Source organism: Nerophis lumbriciformis, linkage group LG01 (assembly GCF_033978685.3).
Source record: "Nerophis lumbriciformis linkage group LG01, RoL_Nlum_v2.1, whole genome shotgun sequence".
NCBI classification, from domain to species: Eukaryota; Metazoa; Chordata; class Actinopteri; order Syngnathiformes; family Syngnathidae; genus Nerophis; species Nerophis lumbriciformis.
In genome coordinates this window covers 55678670-55705573 of record NC_084548.2, presented here as the reverse complement: position 1 = coordinate 55705573, position 26904 = coordinate 55678670, and the positions used below count along the sequence as shown (strand labels likewise).

Below are 26904 nucleotides of genomic sequence, written 5' to 3'. Positions count from 1 at the left end.
ATTAAAATAAAAATGATACAATTAATTAATTTTTCAAACTGAGACTCACTGGCTTTGGCTCATTTTCTGTGAAGAACATATATCAGAATATATATTTAATGACCACACACCATATACCCCCCCCTACACATTTCTATTACATATAACATGTCCGGGTCCACTGGACCCGGGGCTAATAGAAGTGTGGAAATTGATGTTCTGTGTACCACACACACACACACACACACACACACACACACACACACACACACACACACACACACACACAGCAGGTCTAGACAGGAGGAGGACAGAGTGTAGGTACGCAGAACATCAGAGGGTCAAATGTGCGAGAAAATGAGAGCAGACAGTGTTGACAAACAATGTTGTAAACTTGTGTGGGAACCGCAGGTGCAGAAACACAAAAGAAGAATTCCTGTGGGATGCAGAAACTGGCAGAAAAATTTCCATGCAACGTTCATATTGTTGTTACTCAGCCAGCGTTTGTGGGTCTGATAGACCTGTTGCATTTTGTGGCTTTTAATGCCTCACAATCAAAAACTTTTATGTTAAAATACTGAACAGATGTTTACCATATCCCAATAAACATCTGTTCAGTATTTTAACATAAAAGTGTTTGATTGTGAGGCATTAAAAGCCACAAAATTCAACAGGTCCATCAGACCCACAAACACTGGCTGAGTTACAACAATATGAACATTACACAAGGGTTTAAAGACATGTTGCGGACGAGCCTGTGTGATCAAATCCTTTTTTTGCCTTGACTTTCGAGTGATATGTGCGCAGACATTTCTGTAGATGCCTGTCCTCACACCATGTCTGAAGTCATTTCTCCAAAAATGTTTTAGCAAGGCACACGGGTTCCGTAGTAACTCCGCTTTTACTATGAGAATAAAAACTTCCAGTGTGAGAATATTAAAAAATATCCGTATGAGTCTGTTTTTCCGTTTGTGTTTAATAGAGATTTGAATTTGGGTAATACGAAATGAAAAAAATGAGAATCAAACTGATTGTTAGATGTTGTCATTGCTGTTCAACATCAAAAAAGAAAAACGCTTTGTTTTTTAATTTTCTGTTTTGTTTCTTAAAAATTAAATGTTACTGTTTTTTACATTTTTATTTCATTTTAAATGACAAAAAATACAATTGAAAAATAAAGCGTTATTCTTTTTCGGTGTCGAAGAGCAATAACTACGTCTAAAAACGGTTTCATTTTCATTTTATATTTCATTTAGCAAAAAATGTAATCCCTAGTAAACAGAAATGGAAAAAAACCAGACTAAAACGGATGATTCTTGATATTCTAACATCGGATTGTTTTAATTTTCAAAGTAAAAGCAAGGATAATTACCGTACTACGGTAGCTGTGTGCCTGTGACTCTGGATAAAATGTCTTTGGAGCCCTATAAAGAAATTATTTTTTTAAAACGACGACGACTAACAGCTACAGAAATCTCTAGGCACATATAACACAAAAGTGGAGGAGAAAAGGCATTTGATCACGCACAATAAAACACTATTGTAGAGTATTTTTTCTTACAGGCCTGTCCATGGTCATGTCTATTAATTACAGCTCTGGTGTTAGGAAAAAAAAACAAAAAAACATCTGTTTTGGTCTGTTTTTCCATTTCTGTCAAGTAGGAGTCACATTTTTTTATATGAAACATTAAATGAAAATCTAACTATTTTTTGGATGTTGCTATTGCTGTTTTTTGCATTTGAAAATGTAATTCAAATAAACTAGTCCTTTTCTGGTTTTGAATCTCCATTCTTGAAAAGATAAATACATATTTGATGTCATTACCTCCACCTGTTGCAGAACTCCATCAGGCAGTCCGGTAGCAAGGTAGAACTTCTCACTTTTCAGGTTCTGTGCTTCGGGCTCCTCTGCAGCATGAGAAGACTCGTTTGTCTCTTTACTGCAAGAAGTTTGAGAGTTTAGGCTAGTAAGGGTCACATGAGAAAGTATACTTGGCTGAATGATTTGAATAATTCAAATATTGTATGCACAGTTAGCACTACCTCACCTGCATTCAGAGCTTTGGACTTCTTCTGTCACCTGCTCCACCACATTGAACACCCCTTCGTCCTCGTAGGTTTCTATAGCGATCTGAGCCAGATCTCCTGTCCCAGAGGTGGTTTCCTCATAGTCTTCTTGCAGAACGGTCTCTCCGTTCTCGGACACGTGGACGGTCACGACCTTCTGGGCCTGGCCCGGGGCTGCGGAGACTGCACTCCACTTTCCCTTCTCCAAAACTTCGACTTCAGCACTGCCATCTGACTTCAGCACCGCCACCTGAGGAGCACAATCATTCATGGTGGTTGTAGAGCCTTGTAACACTTTACAAAAAAATAAATAAGTACACAAGCAGTTGCACAAACTTGTAGGGAGTTTCCAACCAATTCTCGAGCATTGCTCATATTCAGCAGCAGGCTCAGGGCATTCTGGGAGGAGAGATTACCGGATTCACCTGGTAGGCAGACCAATACAATAATTTTCAGTGTTTGTCTTGGAACCTTCCAAGTTACTTTATAGTTACACGTGTAACTAATAAAACAAAAATATGTTTCGAAAATACCTTGTTCATAGATGATGGTGGTGTTTCCATGCGCATCCTGAGACACTGAGGCATTACCCATTCTCTGAATGGCCTGAAGAGCTACAGGATCCACTGAAACCTGACATGTGAGAAAAGAAGGAAATCATTCTTACATGTTACCATCATAATCAGTTTGCTAATTATTATCTATTGTAAATGACCATGTAGACCAGGGGTGTCAAACTCAAATACAGAGTGGGCCAAAATTTAAAACTGAACAAAGCCGCGGGCCAAGTTGAACAAATTAACCTTTTAATAGGGACCCAAACAAGTTTTGCATTAAATATTGAACAAGCAAGGCTTATATAACTTTATAGTGACATGCAAAATCGAGTTTCAAATAATAATAATAAAAATTAAAAAATATCAATGGCATATCAAATACAATTTAAATAAAAATTGAATGCCTCTTTTCTATTTGTAGCCTTCTGAGGTAAACATCAACATTAACTTTTTCCATAGGCTAATAAATTTGAAAATAAAATAATGAATAAACCAACCATTCTGGACTTTAAACTGCTCAGTTTGCAACACACTGATCTAATCTGATGTGCCCAAGCCAGGTACCTGCCATCTTTTCTTGGATGCTAGTTCATTGATGTCGGGGCTCAGGCTTTGAGCTGAGGCAACCTTCATATCCAACGAAGGTGTTCATCAGTCATTATATCTCGTATTCCACAGTCTTGGGGGCGTGCCTTACAGGCACTGCTTTTAACGTCCTCTACGAGCTGTCGTCACGTCCGCTTTTCATCCCTTCTAACAACGTGCCGGCCCAGTCACAAGATATGTGCGGCTTCTGTACGCACACATACGCGAATGCAACGCATACTTGATCAACAACGATACAGTTTGCACTGAGGGTGGCCGTATAAGCAACTTTAACATTGTTCGAAATATACGCCCCACTGTGAATCCACACCAAACAAGAATGACAAACACATTTTGGGAGAACATCTGCACCGTAACACAACATAAACACAACAGAACAAATACCCAGAACCCCCCCCCCCCCCCCCACACACACACACACCTTGTAGCGTCCCGGAAGAGTTAGTGCTGCAAAGGGTTCTGGGTGATTGTTCTGTTGGGTTTATGTTGTGCTACAGTGCGGATGTTCTCCCGAAATGTGTTTGTCATTCTTGTTTGGTGTGGGTTCACAGTGTGGCGTATATTTCTAACAGTATTAAAGTTTTTTATACGGGCACCCTCAGTGTAACCTGTATCGCTGAAGATCACGTATGAGTTGCATTCACTTGTGTGTGTGAGTGTGCAGAAGCCGCACATATTATATGACTGGGCCTGCACTTGTTGGACTGGACGAAAAGGGGACCTGACAATTTTCGGGAGGGGCACTGAAATTTGGGAGCCTCCCTGGAGGATTGTCAAGTATGAAAATTAGCGGTGAATGCGGTGTTACCGCGGCACCGCCGCTGTATATAATCGGCGGGCCAGCTCTAGTGTTAATTTGATATCGCCTCAAGGGCCAAGTGAAATTACACGGCGGGCCAAATTTGGCCTGCGGGCCAGAGTTTGACACCCATGATGTAGACTCACAATGGTGTTGGGCAAGACTTGCGTTCCTTCTTCATGTTGCTCCTTAAGCTCCTCCATTTGCTGCAGGGTGAAAAAAGGCTTGCGTCGTCTCTTTGTGGGTTCGGTGGGGTGAGAGATGGACCACTCATCAAAAGCTTCCGGATGGCGACACTGCACGTGCAATCGCAGGTTCTTCCTGTGCTTTGTGACGAAGTGACACATATTGCAGCAGAAAGGCTTCTCTCCTACAAAGAAGTCACGTTGAGAGCTCCAGCCGAACCTTACTCATAACAGTTTTAAAAGCAACAACAAACCTGTGTGTTTAATGGCCAGGTGGGACACGAGGAACTCTTCTTTAGAAGTAGAGTATTTACAGTAATCACACTTGAAGGGTCTGTCGATAGTGTGGGATAGTTGATGATTCAGCAGCAGCTTCTTGTTGTCACAAGTGTAATCACAAAACTCACACTTGAACCTGACAAATGCACAGACTGGGTTACACATTCAATGCAGATTTTGGCTACATTGCTTGATAGCAACTTTTTAGAGATGACCGCGACAACATAATGCAGCAAATATGTATTTACATCAGAAAAAACAAAGAGGATGCATTACTAACTTGCTGTCTCCCAGAGTCTGAATGTGGGTAAGGAGGTGCATTTTGAACGTGTACCGCTTCTTGAAGGATTTACCACACTGAAATAACACAAAAGGATTAGGATAAATTCAGAGTAGACTACCTTCTTGCATTTACAGTTTAATCTATTTTGAGGCAAAAAAGGAGGTGCAAACAACTAGACAGTAAACAAGAAAAAAATGCTTAAAACCATCATAAAATGAAATGATGTGGTTCTTAGTTGTCAGACCTTGTCACACATATGTGGTTTCTCTGCACTATGGGTCTTCAAATGCTGGGTGAGCCTCTTCTGCATGGGATAAACCTTGTGACAAATAGGACATGGAAACTCGGACATTGTCATCACCTGCAACATTTTGACAGAAAGTCACAAACAAAAAAATTGCGCTCGACACACACACACATATCTACTGACAATAAAAAGACAGCATGGCAGTGAGAACTGACAAAAAACGCCACCTATAGAAAAGTCCACTTTGGAAAAAAACTAAATTCATTACAATTATTATAATCTATCCATGCATCCATCTTCTTCCGCTTATACGAGGTCGGGTCGCGGGGGCAGCAGCCTAAGCAGGGAAGCCCAGACTTCCCTCTCCCCAGCCACTTCGTCCAGCTCCTCCCGGGAGGATCCCGAGGCGTTCCCAGGCCAGCCGGGAGAGATAGTCTTCCCAACGTGTCCTGGGTCTTCCCCGTGGCCTCCTACCGGTCGGACGTGCCCGAAACACCTCCCTAGGGAGGCGTTCGGGTGGCATCCTGACGAGATGTCCGAACCACCTCATCTGGCTCCTCTCGATGTGGAGGAGCAGCGGCTTTACTTTGAGCTCCTCCCGGATGACAGAGCTTCTCATCCTATCTCTAAGGGAGAGCCCCGCCACCCGGCGGAGGAAACTCATTTCGGCCGCTTGTACCCGTGATCTTGTCCTTTCGGTCATGACCCAAAGCTCATGACCATAGGTGAGGATGGGAACGTAGATTGACCGGTAAATCGAGAGCTTTGCCTTCCGGCTCAGCCCCCTTCTTCACCACAACGGATCGATACAGCGTCCGCATTACTGAAGACGCCGCACCGATCCGCCTGTCGATCTCACGATCCACTCTTCCCTCACTCGTGAACAAGACTCTGAGGTACTTGAAATCCTCCACTCGGGGCAAGATCTCCTCCCCAACCCGGAGATGGCACTCCACCCTTTTCCGGGAGAGAACCGTGGACTCGGACTTGGAGGTGCTGATTCTCATCCCAGTCGCTTCACACTCGGCTGCGAACCGATCCAGTGAGAGCTGCAGATCTTGGCCAGATGAAGCCATCAGGACCACATCATCTGCAAATAGCAGAGACCTAATCCTGCAGCCACCAAACCAGATACACTCAACGCCTTGACTGCGCCTAGAAATTCTGTCCATAAAGGTTAAGAACAGAATCTGTGACATAGGGTCTGTGACATAGGGCAGCCCTGGCGGAGTCCAACCCTCACTGGAAACGTGTCCGACTTACTGCCGGCAATGCGGACCAAGCTCTGACACTGATTATACAGGGAGCGGACTGCCACAATAAGACAGTCCGTTACCCCATACTCTCTGAGCACTCCCCACAGGACTTCCCGGGGTACACGGTCGAATGCCTTCTCCAAGTCCACAAAGCACATGTAGACTGGTTGGGCAAACTCCCATGCACCCTCAAGGACCCTGCCGAGAGTATAGAGCTGGTCCACAGTTCCACGACCAGGACGAAAACCACACTGTTCCTCCTGAATCTGAGGTTCGACTATCCGGCGTAGCCTCCTCTCCAATACACCTGAATAGACCTTAAATAATTATATTAATATTAACATCAAAATTAACGTAGCCTAAAAAAAGAATATCAAATATAAAAACATTAGAAAATAACTGAACACGCTGCGACCATTGTACTTAAGCATGAAGGTACATATTGGAAGTGTTACTTTAACATGAATGTCATCGGACAATGAAATAACAAAACAAAACTTACCATTATTTTCTTCTTTTTCCTAATGGATGACAATAAATGTTACAATTCGCAAAATTGACCTCTTGGAGTGTTTTAAGGTTTTCATGTGTAGTTACAACAGGACCTACTTGTCTTTGCTATGAACTGCTGAGTGACGAACAACATCTTTTCTGTAGACACTTGAATAATCGCACGTCTCACACTTGAAAGGCTTCGTACCTTCATGATTGAACATGTGCTCCTGCAAAGACACAAGCGAGATGTACATACTGTATAAGCTCAGGTGAGCGTGCAATGAGTTTAAAAAAAAAACAACCAAAAAAACCTTGAGAGAAGACCAGCGCTTGCAGCGATAATTGCACTGGAGGCATTTGAAAAGTTCTGGGTCGTTGCCCTCGTGGGAGTCCACGTGGAAGCGCAGATCATCTTGCGTGAGGAAGCGAGAGCCGCAGATACAGCAACTGTGAGGTCTCAGGAGCGGTTTGAGAGATTTGTAGTACTGACTAAAAGAAGAAAAAAAGGCTTATTTTAATAGTTTAAGACAGTACTTGTTACACGAAGATGATACTTTTGTACGTTAAAAAGATTCTAGAACAGAACAAGTCAGTTGATATTTACTTTCGATTCAAATGCTTCCTGTACTTCTTGCGAAGAAAGCACTTGGAGGGGCGACCACGTTTTCTCTCAAAGAACTCTTCTGGCTGCGGGTTGGACGATGGGTCTTTGTTCTCAGAGTCCGATTGGCTTACTGCTGCCTCCGCTGTGTCCCCATCAGTCGTCAGAGCAGGGCTGTCATTGTCTAAGCCAGAGGAGCTCGCCTCATCAGCAGCACTTGGATCTGCATTCTTTATTAAACTCTCTGCCTCTATGACAAACAATACACAGTCAAAGCTTTCTTAAGCAGGCTGGTGGCTGCTCTGCTCATCTTTTAAAAATTGACGACCCACCTTTGCTGCTGTCCTCTTCTTCCAGAAGGATGTATTTCCTCGGCCGGCCAATTTTACGCCTTGGACGAGATTGCGAGGAGGACGAGATAGGAGGAGTTTTTTGTTTCAAACTGGATGAGAGTTTAACTTCGCAGTCCTCTTCCGTCGGTTTGTAGTCACTATCCACTGAGGAACACATGAGCATTGTTAAGTATGGCTCTATATCTTTATAAGGAACTTGCATGATATGTCTGTGCTTGCACGGCTTCCTCCAACATCCAGGAATTTTTTATTTTTTTTTATCAGAAACCAACAAATACAAGAGATTGAAAAAAGGTGCTATGGAAATCATGCATACATATATGACTGCTCCGGGGAACTTCATTATGATTTGTTTTAGACAAGTCACACCGAGAAGCTACGGCAACCCCGACAAAGGCTGAAACTGTCAACAGATAATAGGCATCTCTTACTTAGAAAACTGTTTTGTCTACACATAAGAATGTTGTCCTTAGTCGATTTTAGGAAGACATGATGAACATAATTGATCTACTTGTAAGTAATCACAAAAGAGCAAGTAAGAGTTCCACACAGACCTTCAGAATCATCAAGAGCACCAGCATCAGGTACGTCATCTTCCTCCTCCTCTGCTTTAACAGATCCGGATGCCTTTGCCGGTGTTGCCTTCTTCTCTGCAGCTTGATGGGCCAGTGCAGCACTTTTGGGAGGTCGTCCGCGTTTACGCTTTGTTTGCAAATCCCCTTAAAGTTAAAAATATATAAGATTAATACAAATAATAAATTGATCATTAATCCCAGTTGACCATACAAACATACTTGTAGGTTTAAAGTGCTTGTCCCTCATGTGGTTAATGAGCGTGTCTTTAGAGACACTCTTATATGGACACATCTTGCACTTGAACTGTTGCACAATCACGACTTCCATCAACTCCTCCAACTCAGCCAGGTTGGGCGGACGGTTTCCAGAACCTTCTGCCACTGCAGATGCCTCCATTTCCTGGCCTGCTGCAGCTTCCCCCTGAGGCTGCCGGGAACCCTGAGGCTCATCCGAGCAATGTGGGGCCACCCCGGGTTCTGGGATGGCGATATAGGTGCCACTACTGCTGATGTATGGACCTGGCTGGCTCTCGCTGCACTCCAATGCCTCAGGGACCCCCCCTGAATCCGCGGTGTCAACCACAGGGTGGTCTGACGAAGAGCTGTCATCGGTATAGAGCGATGCATCAGGGCCATTGCTGTTCTCGGTGTAACAAGAATGCTGGGGCTGCTGTTGGGAGTGCTGCGGCTGATCGGGAACTTGGTTACGATCATCATCTTCGTCGTCATCCCCACCATTCCTTGCTTGATACTGTGAACACCCAGGTTGCTCGTAGTCGGCAGCTGCAACACACTCGCCGCTATATTCAACCGCATACTGCCGGCTTGACTGGGTCCCGTGATCTGCACTGCTGTCGATGTAGGCGCGTGAGTGATGTGGCAGCTCTTCGTCATCCACAGCACACAGATACCCAGCACTGCACTCCACCACACAGTGCCCCCGGCTGGTGGGGTTTGAATCCGCCCTGCTACATTCTACGTATCCAGGCAAGTCTTGGTCACTGTTCTCTCCACTGTAGTCCGGGAAGTCTGATTGTGAGCGCGTCTGGTCAGGTTCTTCACCTGAACACTCCACATAGGATGATGAGGACTCCCCTGTTTGGTCTGGGCCATCTGCACTGCAGTCCATATACTGGGAGGGGTGAGAGTGTTGGGGCTGATCAGGCTGATTGCCGCTGTCTTCTGGGTAACCGGAGTGTCCAGGCTGATCGTCGGGTTGGTCGGGCTCCAGGTTACTCTGTAGGTCTCCCTGGTCCCGGCAGGTGGATGTGGGGCCCTCAGAAAGTGCTTCTATGGCTATGCGATTGGACAAGGCTGAGGATGACATGTGGGCTACCATGGGAGCACCTAAAACAGACACACACACGTTAACAGATTGTACACATTTTCAAGCGTGTTTAGGAGTTGACACACAGATGATTATTTGTTTGTCTTTGCTGACTTATAAATGTTAATAAAATGTTGGATACTAGTGTTACACAATGCAAAAGCATAAAATCATTAAGTTCATGCATTTTGGATGCCTCTGTTCGCGGGGTTTTGCAGACAGTCTACATCATAACGTCACCATTGGACATTTAGCTCAGCCAGAGGAAAATGAAGTATTCCCCCTCAACTCCAGGCGGTGTGGAAACACACAAAGAGGTAAAAAAAATAACAATTTTCATCTGATCCAGGCATGTGCATAATAACACCTATGTGCAGCATGCGGTGACATAAATGATGCCAAAAGCAGGGTGCGGCATGGTTTCATTTACAATCTATTAACGCCTCCACAAACGATGATAAAAAAGTGGGTTATAAATGTGACTGTAGAGCAAAATTTACACAAAATATACACAAGCTAAATCAGGGGTTCTTAACGTTTTTCACCTCGGGGCCCAATTTTTCTACTATAGAGGGGCCCGGGGCCCACTCAAATATTAATGCTGAATTACCGTATTTTTCGGAGTATAAGTCGTACCGGCCGAAAATGCATAATAAAGAAGGAAAAAACATATATAAGTCGCACTGGAGTATAAGTCACATTTTTTGGGGAAATTTATTTGATAAAACCCAACACCAAGAATAGACATTTGAAAGGCAATTTAAAATAAATAAAGAATAGTGAACAACAGGCCGAATAAGTGTACGTTATATGACGCATAAATAACCAACTGAGAACGTGCCTGGTATGTTAACGTAACATATTATGGTAAGAGTCATTCAAATAACTATAACATATAGAACATGCTATATGTTTACCAAACAATCTGTCACTCCTAATCGCTAAATCCCATGAAATCTTATACGTCTAGTCTCTTACGTGAATGAGCTAAATAATATTATTTGATATTTTACGGTAATGTGTTAATAAATTCACACATAAGTCACTCCTGAGTATAAGTCGCACCCCCGGCCGGCCAAACTATGAAAAAAACTGTGACTTATAGTCCGAAAAATACAGTAGTAATATTGCTATTAAAATGTCCTAGAAGGGGGGGTAACCCACATATGCGGTCCTCTCCAAGGTTTCTCATAGTCATTCACATCGACGTCCCACTGGGGTGAGTTTTTCCTTGCCCTTATGTGGGCTCTGTACCGAGGATGTCGTTGTGGCTTGTGCAGCCCTTTGAGACACTTGTGATTTAGGGCTATATAAATAAACATTGATTGATTGATTGATTGATTTAATAATTATATCTAATTTACTTACAGTTTAACAGGAAAAACCTTGTCAAATGATATGAAAGCATGTGTTAATTAAAAAATATATTATCAAGGCTTAGATCAGGCATATTACAAAAAATTAATTAGAATCAAATATACTACCAAAACAGGACTCATAAAAACAGATGAAAAATATTTTACATTTTATATCGGCCCTCTTGTGTGAATGTGAGTGTGAATGTTGTCTGTCTATCTGTGTTGGCCCTGCGATGAGGTGGTGACTTGTCCACGGTGCACCCCGCCTTCCGCCCGTTTGCAGCTGAGATAGGCCCCAGAACCTCCCGCGACCCCGTAAGGGACAAATGGTAGAAAGCGCTTTGAGTACCTTGAAGGTAGAAAAGCGCTATACAAGTACAACCCATTTATCATTTATATATTCTTTTAAATCACATACAATTATGGATTGCTAACATAAATATATTTAAATAAATTAATAATAACTAAACTCTCAATAAAATTAAAGTGAAAATAGAAATACAACTTCACCCCTTTAGTCATATTTTTTGCGTTGAAGAAACTTCAGCTACAGACTTCTTCTGTTTGTTTGATATTATAATTACTGCCACAAGTGGTGGAAAAGAGTATCACAACTAAGTGCTGCTGCGGCCCATATGGACCACAGCTGAAAAACATATTTTCGGCGGCCTTCTGGGGAGCGCTCGTGGTGCAACACGGACAACGGGCCCCTTAGTTAAGAAGAAATGGATCTAGACCACAAGGAAGTGTTTAAAATGTAGATTATAATAATCACAAACCCCATTTAAGTAAATGAATGCTGTTGGGAATAGCATTGTTGGAACATATGTAAAAATGCACTGAAAACAGAACTATCAGAACTAGTAATGCACAAAAGTAACACTCTAGATAGCTTCTGGATTTCCTTGTGTAATGCATACAGGGGATACTAATACATTACAATGTCAATCCTGTAACTAACAAAAATGGTCACAGATTAGTCAGAACTGAGTTCATGTCATCATGTAGTGTTTCATATAAATATTCCAAAAATGTGTTACTTGTTACATTCACACAAATATTCATAGTGAAGCAACAGCAAATACATGTCATATAATGGGATACATTTGATCAATTAGTGCTCACAACACATACCATCATCTGGACCTTGTAGTATGAGATATTGGGTCGGTTCTGCATCCCTATCTTCTGCACTAGTCACTGCGATGCAACCTATTGCGAAAAAGGAGCAGACAAGATCTTTTTTTTTATACAAACAATCAAAATAAACCTGCTCTATCAGTGCAACAATAGGATGTCAAAATAGATACCATTCATGATGTCAGGACCGATGGTGGACTCAATGATCTTGTCTATGGCAGAGCCAAGGTCTGATGAGGTAGAGGCAGTCGAGTCCGAAACCATCATAGCTCCCTCCGACACAGCACTGGAGTGGACGAGTACTTGGGCTGACTCTGATACCAGCACTGACTGAGTCACTGTGGACACGCTGGACACACTGGTGGACTGGGCCACCGAGGACGAGTCTGGGAGGTGAACTGATGACACTCTGACATCTGTACTCGAGCTGGTCTCTGGGATGAAGACCTAAAGAGGCAGTGAAAAGTATGAATCGTTAATGAGGCATAATGGTTTTCTTTTTGCATTTGTTGATATCATTTGACAAATCTTACCACAAGTCCCTCTGAGCTCTGTCCTACTTGACAGTCGGACTCTGGTGCTTGTGCATGAGAGGAGGCAGCATCACTGCTGTCTGCAGACATGGCCTCGGATGATTCCATGCCCATGCCGCTTTCAGACGGCTCCTCCATCCCAGAGGGTCCTGCATCACTGCTACTTTCCACCTCATTCTCCTCTGAATCCATGACTGCTCATAAAGAAAAAGTCAAGAAAAAAAGTTAACGATCAGCCCAGTGTTTTAAATTAATTCCTAGCAACAAGGACACGGAAAGAAAGTAACTTGTGAATATACTCATTATTTTGGAGATTTTATGTTAATTATGTTGTTCTTATAGTAAGAATTAATGTATACATATGCTTTATTTCAACAATGTACAACAAACACACTTGCACAATCCAATGATCCTCTGCAAGAGTAGTATCAAAAGGTATGCCGTTACAAAAGATTCATCCATCCATCCATTTTCTACCGCTTGTCCCTGTAGGGGTCGCGGGGGGTGCTAGGGCCTATCTCAGCTGCACATGGGCGGAAGGCGGGGTACACCCTGGACAAGTCGCCACCTCATCACAGGGCCAACACAGATAGACAGACAACATTCACACACTAGGGCCAATTTAGTGTTGCCAATCAACCTATCCCCAGGTGCATGTCTTTGGAGGTGGGAGGAAGCCGGAGTAACCGGAGGGAACCCACGCAGTCACGGGGAAAACATGCAAACTCCACACAGAAAGATCCCGAGCCTGGGATTGAACTCAGGACTACTCATTGTGAGGCACATGCACTAACCCCTGTTCCACCGTGCTGCCCTTTACAAAAGATATGCTGTTTTGATTGACACTGTACAATTTCAACTGCGTAATTTAACATATGATACAAGACAAACTATTTTTTAAAAACCCTCCTAATAATGACGCAGCAAGGTTCAAGACTACAGCATAATAAAAAATAAACAAAATTGTTAATGTAATTATATATATATATATATATATATATATATATATATATATATATATATATATATATATATTTATTTTTTTATTTTTTATTTTTTTTATTTAATTTTATTTTATTTGTAAAAGCATAATTTGGTTAGATTTGTGTATTTAACCTCATTAGATTGTGCAAAGGGCCATGATGCGGGTTTAGGTTTATGCCAGTTCTCTTTAATACTCTTTCCCGTGGGGTAAATAGAAGTGAAGTGAATTATATTTATATAGCGCTTTTCTCTCATGACTCAAAGCGCTTTACATAGTGAAACACAATATCTAAGTTACATTTAAACCAGTGTGGGTGGCACTGGGAGCAGGTGGGTAAAGTGTCTTGCCCAAGGACACAACAGCAGTGACTAGGATGGTGGAAGCGGGGATCGAACCTGCAACCCTCAAGTTGCTGGCACGGCCGCTCTACCAACCGAGCTATACCGCCCAGAAGTCCATCTATTTGCATTCACTTCTGCATGTATCTGCATGCATATATGCATGTATATGCACTGTGCAAGCATGTGTGCGCAATATGTGTTATTTAATACTGTTTGTATTGGTTTGTCGTTGTTTCACTTATGTAGATGAATTTAGAAATAGTGCCGCTGGTTGTATCAGCTCTATGTTCTTTTAATGTCTGTTTTTTCTTTTCTTTGATGTTTCTCCTTTGTTTTCACATAATTTCCATATTGTGGGATACCTAAAGTCTATCTTACCCTATCATATGGACACCAGTCTTGATTAGGAGTGGCTTCTCTTTTTTATTGTATGTAGGATAGCCTGAAAAAATTAAACAAAAAAAGCACAAAAACGCAGAATGTAAATAAAAAAAATTCAGAAATGTTGAAACTAATAATAAATCAAATGTTGTATTTAAATGTTTTGCTTTTTTTTTTTTTTTTTTTTTTTTTTACAAAATATAAAATATATACCAATATTGAAATAGGTTCCCTTGCATCTTTCAATTATTTTAAGTATGCAGAAGTTTGGATTGCCCTGGTCTGGATTTGTTTCTACAATATTGCTGTCTTGTCAGTGATGTTGTGACTTCTACATAAATAAGTGGCACTATGGACACAACATTGTGCAACGTTTATGTTCATGTTTATACAGTATAGGACTAATATGTGACAACAATTTGCAGCTTTTATGCTGATCTATATAAGATAGGCAGTGTATTGTTACCTAAAACGCTTTAATGACACATTCATGAACATTGTAAACACTGCTTGCCCGTTTATACTTAGCAACAACGGTGTACAGCATAAACAGCCATTGCTGTCGACTGTAATAAATAAAGGCGCTACGTCCGATTGTAAATCACAATCATGCGTGTAAATTTCACATAGTTGACGGAAGTAAACCAATTCAGCATAAACGTAGCAGCAAGCTTCAAAACAACGCGTATCTTAGCATTAGCATGTAGCATCTTGGGGCCTAGCTGCCCTTGATCCTGCCTGCGCTGCGTCGCCATTTTCAACAGGCGGACCTCTTTTACATCAGGCATTCTCAAAGCTCTACTGGGGACCTCGAGGGCCTCTGGTTGCGCCAGACCGACCTAACGATCTCCCTGAAGAAAATAAAAACTCATAACCGTATTGCGGGTGTCCGGTATTTTTTTCTTACCTTGTGTTTGCGAGTAGAAGCGTGTGCTTAAGCGTAGAGATGTCGAATAGCGCTGGCGATGGTAGGAGGTGATTGTAGCTTCATTCTAGTCGGGCGCCATGAGAATCTCCTTGCTTCCTGTTCGTTTGGCCGGGTCTTATTTATTGTTTTGCCTAAACTGGCCAGAATAACCGACGCGGCCATGCTTTCAAATTCTGTCATTTCTCGAATGTTTATAATATGACGTTCTATGCAACTTGTGTTCAGTATTTGTCGTGATATTGGGAATAACCGAATGGACTATATGTGTCTCAGTCTTCAGTGGAAGGCGTATCACACGTGTTAGTGCGGAGGAATATTTACAGGCTTTAACCCACAGGACAGCCGTCGAAGGTCTAATTTTAGAAAAATAATATATTTTAATGTTCTCAAGATGTCGTTTATGTGAACTACTTACACCCTATATGTATTTATTTAGTTTTCGTTGCATTATGAATATATAATTTTTTGCAGTGAATGTAATGTATTGTTTTTTAGTCGGGCCCCAGTACTCGAATTGATTGATTGAAACTTTTGTTAGTAGATTGCACAGTACAGTACATATTCCGTACAATTGACCACAAAATGGTAACACCCCAATAAGTGTTTCAACTTGTTTAAGTCGGGGTCCACGTAAATCAATTAATTTGTTAGTAGATAGGCAACTACAACCCTAAACTAACACCCTCCCTTCCACATAATACCTCTTCGGATTGTAAATAATCAAATGTTGACACTTTTTCTTATACTTTCTGATCTCTCTCTCTCTATATCCACTACTTGCTATACATATCCTACCAAGTCAGCCCTACACTGTTTCAATGTCCATTTCTCTGATGATGCAATTGTTGATGCTGATTGTTGATGACTGAAGTGTTGATACCAACCAAACCTCCCCGCCCCCCTCCATATCCCACACCTCGGATTGTAAATAATGTAAATAATTCAATGTATATACTCTGATGATTATCTTGTGTGATGACTGTATTATGATGATAGTGTATGTCTGTATCATGAATCAATCAGTGGACCCCGACTTAAACAAGTTGGAAAACTTATTCGGGTGTTACCATTTAGTGGTCAATTGTACGGAATATGTACTTCACTCTGCAATCTACTAATAAAAGTTTCAATCAATCAATCAATCAATGGCAATGCCCTCCCGGTAACAGTTAGAGATGCTACCTCAGGAGCATTTAAGTCCAATCTTAAGACTCATTTGTATACACTAGCCCAGTGGTTCTTAACCTGGGTTCGATCGAACCCTAGGGGTTCGGTGAGTCGGCCTCAGGGGTTCGGCGGAGGTCAAGACACACCCGACTCCTCGTGTAAATAAAAACTTCTCCCTATCGGCGTATTACGGACACGGCAACAGCAGAAGTCACATTAATTTGCAGGTGTGTAATTTGTTGTGAGTTTATGCACTGTGTTGGTTTTGTTGTTTGAACAAGGTGATGTTCATGTTTAACAGGGTCAATTATGTCTTGTAAATAATGTATTTTATAATGCTTTATTATTGTTATCCATCCATCCATCTTCTTCCGCTTATCCGAGGTCGGGTCGCGGGGGCAGCAGCCTAAGCAGGGAAGCCCAGACTTCCCTCTCACCAGCCACTTCGTCCAGCTCCTCCCGGGGGATCCCGAGGCGTTCCCAGGCCAGCCGGGAGACATAGTCTTCCCAACGTGTCCTGGATCTTCCCCGTGGCCTCCTCCCGGTCGGACGTGCCCTAAACACCTCCCTAGAGAGGCGCTCGGGTGGCATCCTGACCAGATGCCCGAACCACCTCATCTGGCTCCTCTCGATGTGGAGGAGCAGCGACTTTACTTTGAGCTCCCCCCGGATGACAGAGCTTCTCACCCTATCTCTAAGGGAGAGCCCCTCCACCCGGCGGAGGAAACTCATTTCGGCCGCTTGTACCCGTGATCTTGTCCTTTCGGTCATAACCCAAAGCTCGTGACCATAGGTGAGGATGGGAATGTAGATCGACCGGTAAATTGAGAGCTTTGCCTTCCGGCTCAGCTCCTTCTTCACCACAACGGATCGATACAGCGTCCGCATTACTGAAGACGCCGCACCGATCCGCCTGTCGATCTCACGATCCACTCTTCCCTCACTCGTGAACAAGACTCCGAGGTACTTGAACTCCTCCACTTGGGGCAAGATCTCCTCCCCAACCCGGAGATGGCACTCCACCCTTTTCCGGGCGAGAACCATGGACTCGGACTTGGAGGTGCTGATTCTCATCCCAGTCGCTTCACACATAATATATATATTACAATATATTATTGTTATAATTACACAAAATGTGTAAGTTACATGTAAATACCTGAATATTGTTCGATGTTTTGTCAATGTGGAACCATTGTCTCGTTGTCCCTCCTACTGCAATAATTACTGTGACACCTGTCTTTATATATGCATTGGACACGCCTTCCAACTTCCCTTTTGTCTACCATAACGGGAGAGGTAGACGTCCATGCGACGACAGAAAATGTATTGTCATGTTAAGAACTTCAGTTCACTTTCTTGTTCTGTATTGTATTTTGTGTAGGGACTCGACGATGGCAAAAACTTATTGACAGCAATTGTATTCTGTGTTTTATCAGTAAAGTGCAGCTGAACAATCCATGGTGTCGGTCGTGTTTCACAAAAGGCACACAACGCAGAGGAAAAGACCACCATCATTTTGTGCGCCAGTAAAAAAAACATGGTAACACTTTAGTATGGGGAACATATTCACCATTAATTAGTTGCTTATTAACATGCAAATTAGTAACATATTGGCTCTTAACTAGTCATTATTAAGTACTTATTAATGCCTTATTCGGCATGGCCTTATTATAACCCTAACCCTCTAACCCTAACCAAATAACTCTAAATTAAGTCTTTGTTACTTAGAATATGTTCCCCATATTAAAGTGTTACCAACAATGTATAACTTTGTCTTGAATTTGAATTTTTTATTTTTATTTTTTCACTAAAGAAGGGTTCGGTGAATGCGCATATGAAACTGGTGGGGTTCGGTACCTCCAACAAGGTTAAGAACCACGGCACTAGCCTTTAAATAGACCCCCTTTTAGACCAGTTGATATGCCGTCTCTTTTCTGCTTTGCCCCCTCTCTCCTGTGTGGAGAGGTTATTAGGTGACCACAGAAGACGCGCCAGCTGTTCAAAGTCTCTGCGCTGTTGATTTGTCTTCACTCAAGATGATCTCCTGCTGGCCCCATTATGGACTGGACTCTCACACTATTAACTAGATCCACTCGACGTCCAGGGGGGTTTTCCTCTCCCCTCCTAGGGTTCTCATTGCAGCCCAGTATGTAAATATTACATATATGTTATATTTTATATTGCTACATTTTTAGTCTATTTTATACCTGCCTTATCTTTTCCATCATTACACTTTCCATTTTTTGCAACTGAGCTACTGTGTGGAATAATTTCCCTTGTGGATCATTAAAGTGTGTCTAAGTCTAAATCATTGGGTTGAGTTTTTTCTTGTCCTGATGTGGGATCTGAGCCGAGGATGTCGTTGTGGCTTGTGCAGCCCTTTGAGACACTCATGATTTAGGGCTATATAAATAAACTTTGATTGATAATGTTATGGACTAATGATAATAATAATAATACAGGCGTTCAAAAAATGACAATCGAGGACGATTTCTTGGCGTGAATGTTTATTGCATTGAAAATGTAAGACTCAGAAAACTCATACCACTTTTAAATAATTTAAGATGAAACAGCCATGCGTTGTATTCCAGTGCAAGTACTGGCTTAGAAGCCATTTTCCAGAAAGACATACAAAGCATTATGCATACAAATGGTAAAGACACATAAATACTACAGATGGCAAAACAATCAAATACTGTTAAAAGTCTGCACCGGTCAGACACTTAAATGTATAAATTATTCAGACAATCTGGAATTTGATCCAGGTGGGTTACATTTTTGGTGTTGTTGACACGCTAGAGAGGCTAATGTGTTTGTCACATTAATAATGCCTTATGAACAATCCAGAGAGCACTAACTCATCAGGCATAAACACCGATTTAGGCTCTCCCCGATTTCCTGCACAGGCAGAACATAAGTGTGTCATCACATCCACAAAAGATCTCCTCACAAGGGACTAGTTCAAGAATCGGAGCACTTCAGGATGTCGTATTTGACATAACCAACACGATCCACCTGCCGGCGGGAGTTCATGCGCCAGTAGAATTGGTCCCAGTAGAAGTAGACGTGCCCTAAAGCAGAAACATACATTTCAATCATTAAGAACTTTGTCAGGTCCTGTTAATATAACAACCGTTACCGACAATAAATAGCATTTACCTTTGAACTGGAACACATCCTGGGGCGTGTTAGGAACACCACCGAAAACAGTGTGTGTGTATCGGGAGTAATCTTTTTCAACGGTTTGGGTCTTCACATCAAATCTGTTCATAGAAAATAATCCAATATTAAAGTCGTGACTAGTGTAATTGCCAATGTTCCAATTTTAAAATCTTTTTCAAGAAATTGAACTCACCTCCAGTATTTATCCCCACTGAAGAGCAGAACTTTGTTTTTCCCCCTCTGCAACGCTCCCTCCACCTTCTGCAGGCTACTAGGGAGGCCAAGTTTCTCTATGCTGCGGGGGCCAAGAACATTTTTCCCGCTGTAAACCCAGAATTGGCGCCCTAGAAAGACACACCGTTGCTTGTTAGGTTGTCAGTTGTTTGGATGTGCCTTGCATAATGCACAGCGCTTTCTTACCAGAGAAGAAGTATAATTTCTTGGTGACAACGTCTTCAAAAGCAGCATCAATGACTGCAGGCAGCGCTGACCAACCCTCTGCAATTCTGAATGCACCTTTGACCTCCCCATTATCTCTGATGGGTTTCTTCCAGTAATATCTATTGACAGAAAATAATATTTCATTTTCTTGCCTCTTTAAATCTGTTGCCATTTTTATTTCTTACCCGTCACTAAAGAAATGTAGATTGTTTCTGATAACAGTGATGGTGTCAAATTTGGTAATTTTGCAGGCATTTCTGGTTGGATCAACAGGTTTTGGGGTGGTGGTAGTGGGTTCAGATGGGGTCGTGGTTGGGGTGTCAGGCATAGGAGGTGTAGGGTCTGGACCTTCTCTGCGTCCTGAACAAAACATAGAGCTTCAGAGAAAATACAAAAATGCGCATGATAAATATGAGGGATTTTTTGCTGTCGTACCATATAGATACTGAATGCCTGCAATATCGTCTCTATGCAGGGAGAAGTTTTCCACATAGCTGTACATGGGATACATAAGCGCATCCCGAATACTGGAGTGATCCAGACCGAGGGCGTGTCCGAACTCATGGGCGGCCACTAGGAAGAGGCTATATCCTGCATCGCACGGGGGATAATTCATCAACAAAGCAGGTAAAATAACTGAAGGTTCTGTTTTGTGTTTCATTTCTCACCGGCATCGCGACAGAAGCCCCATTTCGTGTCCTCGTCGTAGCTGCCGGTTGTAGCGCACCACAGTTTTCCGTCACTGCGGCCCTCGCTGGTGCACGTGTCGTACTGCTGACCCAGGAAAGTGAAGGGAAAGTGACACGGCTCTCCCTCGGAATTTCCACCAGATACAGCAGTGTCTAAACAGTAGGAAAACAAGGGTTATAATCTCTTTGTATTTGAATTGTATTTCTGGTCTTGTCGTCCCCTCCCGGGTCAAGGGAAGACACGGCTGCGTAGTTGGATCAAAAAATAGACGTCGGAGACCAAAGGTTGCTTTATTACAAGCTGGAGGAATCTTAGTCAAAAAATGGAGGATTCCTAACTGGAAAAACCAAACTATCAGTTGATATATTCCTTCTTTGTCTGTCTGGGTGTGCGCTAAGTCTAAACAGCACCACCTGACTATAAAAGGAGATGTTTGTGTGTAAGTGTCTGGAACTTAAAGGTTGGTGTTTGAACTAGACAGGTAGTCTCCTCTCAAGGATATGGATGATGGATGATGCCAGTCACCCTCTGCATACCGTTGTTAGTAGCCAGAGGAGCCTGTTCAGTGCTAGGCTGCTTCATCCCAAGTGCAGGACTAATAGACTAAAAAAACTCCTTTGTCCCACACGCCATTAGACTGTACAACTCCTCTCTGGGAGGGAGGGGAGGGTACCAGGATGTGATGTTGTGTCGTTGGCGAACGATTTGTTTGAACGAACGAATCTTTTGAGTGAACGTACTGAACCGAATCACTTCATAAACTGATTCGTTCTTTTCTCAGTTCAGTTGAGCTCTGCTGCGACCATGCCGGTATGAGTGGAACTGGCGCATTCTGTGACTCACTGAACCCTCGACGTCGGCGAACGACTCAGCCAGCTACTCATCATGGGGGCGGGAGGAGGGACTGAGCGAACGATTTGTTCACCGCGGATTAACGACATGAATCACTCAGTGAACGACAGAATCAGGACTCGCGAACCTACTGACACAGAGAACTGACTGTGTCGCGGATCAGGACGTCACATTGAGGCTCGCGTTCAGTCACTGTGCGTGTCGTTCATTGGGTGCTGAGGGCTTGTGTCGTTCACTGTCTCATGATTCGCTGACCTGCACACAGAACTGCTGCTGCAGAAGTGATTCTGGTTCACGTACTGAACTGTGCTGAATATGGCGCTGTGTCAGTCACTCACTGCCTGGTGTACTGCATGCACAGAGCTGTGTAGGGACTCGCGTTCACCCTATTTGCTGCTTCTCCCATGAATGTCTGCACTGTACTGTACTACGCACGCCCCCCCCCCCCTCCTATTTGGGGGGGGGGGGGGGGGTATTCGGTGAACAAATTTTTTGAACGACTCAATTTAAGGAACTGATTCTAGTGATTCAGTACAGTCAAAATAACTGCCGATCCCATCACTACTAGGATGACAGGGGATGCAAAACAATAACAGTGCAATAATTTATCATAACATGGTCACTACTGCCTAGTTTCTCTTGTTATATTCTTATTTTACTGTTATATTTTTATTCTCATTGTTGCTTTTTATTTTTATTCTATTGTAATATTTTTCTATTTTGTTTCCATTCACACCCCAATTATTTAATTTTTACTTTTTCAATTCGATCTCAATTCTGTACGCTGCTGCTGGAATTTTAATTTTCCTGAGGGAACTCTCCTGAAGGAATCAATAAAGTACTATCTATCTATCTATCTATGGCTATCACTTTTGCATTCTGAAGTCCCAATTAGGGCCTCCCTCCTATGAGAAGTGATCCAATTCACCTGCGAATATCAAACTAAGAGGCTATATCTTATCATGTGCTCAAACTGAAATACCGCTGTGTACTCAAACTTGAAGGTTTGCTTTCTCCAAGATGAATCTGAGCATTCACCATATGTAAAACATTATATGAGTTAATTAATACACTTCATATGCATGCATCGTATTTCTTGTCACATACCTCTACTAGGACAGAATCCATATTTCTTGTCCTTGTCAAAGTTGTCTGTGGTGGAACACCAGCGGTAGCCGTCATTGCGGCCCTCTGTGGTACAGCTGTTGTACTCTGTCCCCAGGAACTTAAATGGGAAGACACACGGGGCTGCGTCGGCGTTTCCTCCAAAAGTGTAAAGCACTGTTGGATATAAACAGATACGTTTGTATGGCTGACTGTTTGTTTGCCCATGATTTCCTCAGGAATACTTACGTTCACTTGGGCAGAAGCCATATTTTTTGTCTCTGTTGAAGTCAGCTGTGGTGGAGCACCATGGGAGGTTATCTGAGCGGCCATCAGAGGTGCACGTTGTGTACGATTTGCCCTCAAAAGTGAAGGGAAAGTGGCAAACTGCACCCTCTGCATTCCCGAATCGAGTCTTCACAACTGTCGGTCACACGAAGAGTTAAAACAATGCCTTGCTGCGAATGGTAGAAATGAGCAGCAGAGGGAGACAAACAACTAAATGAATGCACTACCTGGTCCTTTTCCCAGTGTCCAGTTTTCGTCATCATCAAAGTGGGCGTCCCCTTGCACACCCTCACCAGGGGGATACGCATGGGCCAGGAGGCCATCTTTTCCATCAAAGGGGTAGGGGTCTCCGTGATCTAAAAAATGCCATGATGATGAGGCAGAGTTAATAACAGTGAAGTCATGCAGGGGGACCACAACCTGCATGCATGTTTTGGAGCGGTGCTTCTCAAACGTTTTGCATAAAGTACCACCTCAGAAAACACTTGCTTCTCCAAGTACCACCATAATGACCAACATTAAAATACAATAGCATAGTAGGCCTAAGTATTCATTAAAAACAAGGCAGATGTTTTATTTAAGAAATACATTTCATATTTTTGTCCAATGTAACATCACACATGGTTTGAACAGTAACACTGTGTTTGTATATAGGAAAATAATCAGGTAATTATTTGGCGTACCACTAGATGGAGCCCTGTTTTGGAGAAATATGAATGAGAAACAAATTATTCAATAATTTTTTTTTTTTACGAAATAACACAATAATATAATAAAATAACTATTTTTGGGGTTTTTCAATACGGCATTAAGTTTGAATTTTAAATGCCTGGGAATTTAACCATGCCTACTGGAATAAAACACTTGACACTTGAACCTTTGCGCTACCAGGGACTGCAAGTACCTTAGCTACAATTTGAATTTTCATTCCCTTAGCCCAGGGGTCGGCAACCCGCGGCTCTAGAGCCGCATGCGGCTCTTTAGCGCCGCCCTAGTGGCTCTCTGGAGCTTTTTCAGAAATGTATGAAAAATGGAAAAAGATGAGGGGAAAACAATCTATTTTTTGTTTTAATATGGTTTCTGTAGGAGGACAAACATGACACAAATCTCCTTAGTTGTTATAAAGCACACTGTTTGTATTAAACATGCTTCACTGATTCGAGTATTTGGCGAGCGCCGTTTTGTCCTACTAATTTTGGCGGTCCTTGAACTCACCGTAGTTTGTTTACATGTATAACTTTCTCCGACTTTCTATTACGTGTTTTATGCCACTTCTTTTTCTGTCTCATTTTGTACACCAAACTTTTAAGGTTGTGCATGAAAGGTGAGTTTTGTTGATGTTATTGACTTGTGTGGAGTGCTAATCAGACATATTTGGTCACTGCATGACTGCAAGCTAATCGATGTTAACATGCTATTTAGGCTAGCTATATGTACATATTGCATCATAATGCCTCATTTGTAGCTATTTTTGAGCTCATTTAGTTTCTTTTAAGTCCTCTTAATTCAATTTATATCTCATGACACACTATCTGTATGTAATATGGCTTTTAATTTTTTGCGGCTCCAGACAGATTTTTTTTTGTATTTTTGGTCCAATACGGCTCTTTCAACATTTTGGGTTGCCGACCCCTGCCTTAGCCCAAGTCTTAGTCAACAACATAAGTACCTTTGAGTGGCGCCCTAGACTCCTCTTGTTTGGATTTTTAAATTTGTTGTACTTGTTCGTGATTCATTTTGCCGTGTGGAGGCCAACTCGCTCTTATCTTGCATCTGACTCCTGATGGGTCAGCTGTTGCGTGCTGTCAATCATTGTCACGTTGGCAAGAAGGCAGCCCCAGAGAGCCAATCAATGAGCTTGTGGGCAATCTAAAGGGACAAGTTTTCCGCCAGGCGCTAGTGTTTGACTTGTCTCCATTAAATAGCATAACACTCTTTTTTTGGACGTTAAAAAGTGCAAGGGTCAAAAACTGCTTGTTGAAAAAGTGCAAGGGACATTTCCCCCCCTCGCTTCCCATCCAAATTATGTCCATGTCATGCCATCAGTGTGATCAAACGTAAAGTAAATGACTTTCTGCAAACACATACCTCCTTTTCCAAATGATACCATGATGTCGGCTGTCCCTTCAAAGAGGCGGGTAAATGTCAAAGGAGTCACGTCACTCCACACCTTGAACGCTCTGGCAAAAGCGTCGTCAGTCAGAGAGATGTCCAAGTCTGGAGAGTAGTTGACAATCCTGTGGAGGAGAAGAGCAACGTAACCTCGGTAAATCATTTTTTTGCCAATAAATAACGTTTCTGCACACACGCATCTTCACTCACCTGTATGTGACATCATTATGATCCCATTTAAGGTCTCCGTCGAATGTTTTGTAGTTGGCCACGTCAGGCAGGCCACAGCGAGGCCGCTTCATGACCTCCAAAGTTGCAGAATCCAGCTGACCAGTCTCCTTCAAACCCATCTGCTTCTGCATCTTCTTCAGAGCATTGGAGGTGGACACCAGTGATTGGAAGCCGCTGCGTCGGAAGGTGTTTATGTATCCAAACTTATTCAGGTAACTCTGTACAGAGAAATAAGTCCAGATAGAAGATAATCAAGCAGTTGTGCTTTCCAATCATCTCTTAAAATCATTTTGCTTGAAAAGAGAATGATATCACGTCGCCACTCCGACCTGGAACGCAATCTATCTCTTTTAGACATCAGGCAATTATTTCCCTAGGCGGCTTGACTGCACACTGCTTTGAGAATTTAATAAATGTACCGTCTGCTATACTCACTTCAGCCAACTGCATATCAGTCATGTTTTTGATGATGTCTCCTGGAAATGTGACATGGACTGACTTCAGTGGAAGGCTCCATCCACCCTGGATGCTCACCCCCCAAACCAGACACACAAGTAAAGCGCAGGATCTCATCACTGAACCTGTCCGTCGGCCAACAGGGACAAAATAAAAGAATCGCTCCGTGAAGAATTTTTCAAACTTGAAATCTGTCTCTTGTTGTCTCCTTGGAAGATGTGCCCTTGCTGAGACTTGCAGACCTTTTTATGCAATTTGAAGTCTTAGTCACTTAACCTCATCCCCGCCCTCTACCAACCTCAACCCTCCCCCTCTGATCTCAACACATGGTATCAGTTCAGGGTACTCTGGGAATTTCCAAAATATCCACAGCTTGACCCAACAACAAATGTGTGGTCTAAATAAAATATGTGAGCACAAAATGTGGATGCAGAAAAATAATAGTACCAGTCAAAAGTTTAAACACAAACAACAGCATGAGGAGGTGTCTCCATTCAAACTTTTGCATGGAAGTGCAAGCGGTGCCTTCGATGTCATGTTTTTATGTATTCAAAGAGAATTGTTTACATTATAAACACTATGTAAACTTTTAATTTGGCTTATTGGCTATTTAGTTATGCCTAATATGTATATATTCAGGAATCCATAATAAGAACAGCATTGTGAACATTGTAAAAATAATTGGACATGTGCACAAAATGTGCTGGATGGACTAATGCAGTGCTTCTCAAATATTTTCTGTTGCACCCCCCCCTGGGAAGAAAAACATATTTTGTGCCCCCCCACTCTCCACAGTGAATATAAATATTGTATATCGTGTCTATAATATTGTTATAACTATACCTCTGCTTAACATTGTAAGCTTATTAACATTGTAGGAAACAACATACAGGTATTTCCTTGTGAAGCCAAGTGCTACGTACGCTTCATTATATTCTGGTACAAGAAAAAAAAGCATGTTCCCCAATGTCATACGTTCCCCTCCCTGGTATCGTGCGGTGCCCCGTTATCTGAGAAGGACTGGACTAATGCAAGGTGCAAATTGTAGCTTTAAATAACAATATTGCTGCTCATAAAAGTATTCTCATCGCACTGTTGGAGGACATACGCGTCATGGGACTCAGCC

At 42.4% G+C, this 26904-nt stretch overlaps 1 protein-coding gene across 1 annotated transcript in view; it reads right to left on the bottom strand.

Annotated features, from left to right (window-relative positions):
• The window catches only part of znf335 (zinc finger protein 335), a 47374-nt gene extending 21379 nt beyond the window's left edge, over positions 1–25995 (bottom strand). Inside the window, 32 exon segments of the mRNA XM_072914100.1 lie at positions 1805–1919; positions 2028–2296; positions 2383–2471; positions 2580–2679; positions 4155–4378; positions 4448–4608; positions 4753–4829; positions 5000–5116; positions 6761–6779; positions 6868–6980; positions 7065–7242; positions 7358–7604; positions 7687–7851; positions 8262–8426; positions 8502–9629; positions 12102–12179; positions 12278–12554; positions 12641–12834; positions 13035–13054; positions 19393–19513; positions 19602–19705; positions 19798–19948; positions 20025–20164; positions 20231–20405; positions 20481–20636; positions 20714–20887; positions 22695–22868; positions 22941–23114; positions 23207–23335; positions 25068–25216; positions 25302–25540; positions 25758–25995. Coding sequence (XP_072770201.1) covers positions 1805–1919; positions 2028–2296; positions 2383–2471; positions 2580–2679; positions 4155–4378; positions 4448–4608; positions 4753–4829; positions 5000–5116; positions 6761–6779; positions 6868–6980; positions 7065–7242; positions 7358–7604; positions 7687–7851; positions 8262–8426; positions 8502–9629; positions 12102–12179; positions 12278–12554; positions 12641–12834; positions 13035–13054; positions 19393–19513; positions 19602–19705; positions 19798–19948; positions 20025–20164; positions 20231–20405; positions 20481–20636; positions 20714–20887; positions 22695–22868; positions 22941–23114; positions 23207–23335; positions 25068–25216; positions 25302–25540; positions 25758–25895 — 5760 coding nt within the window. The 5' untranslated portion in view covers positions 25896–25995.
• Between the last annotated feature and the right edge of the window lie 909 nt (positions 25996–26904).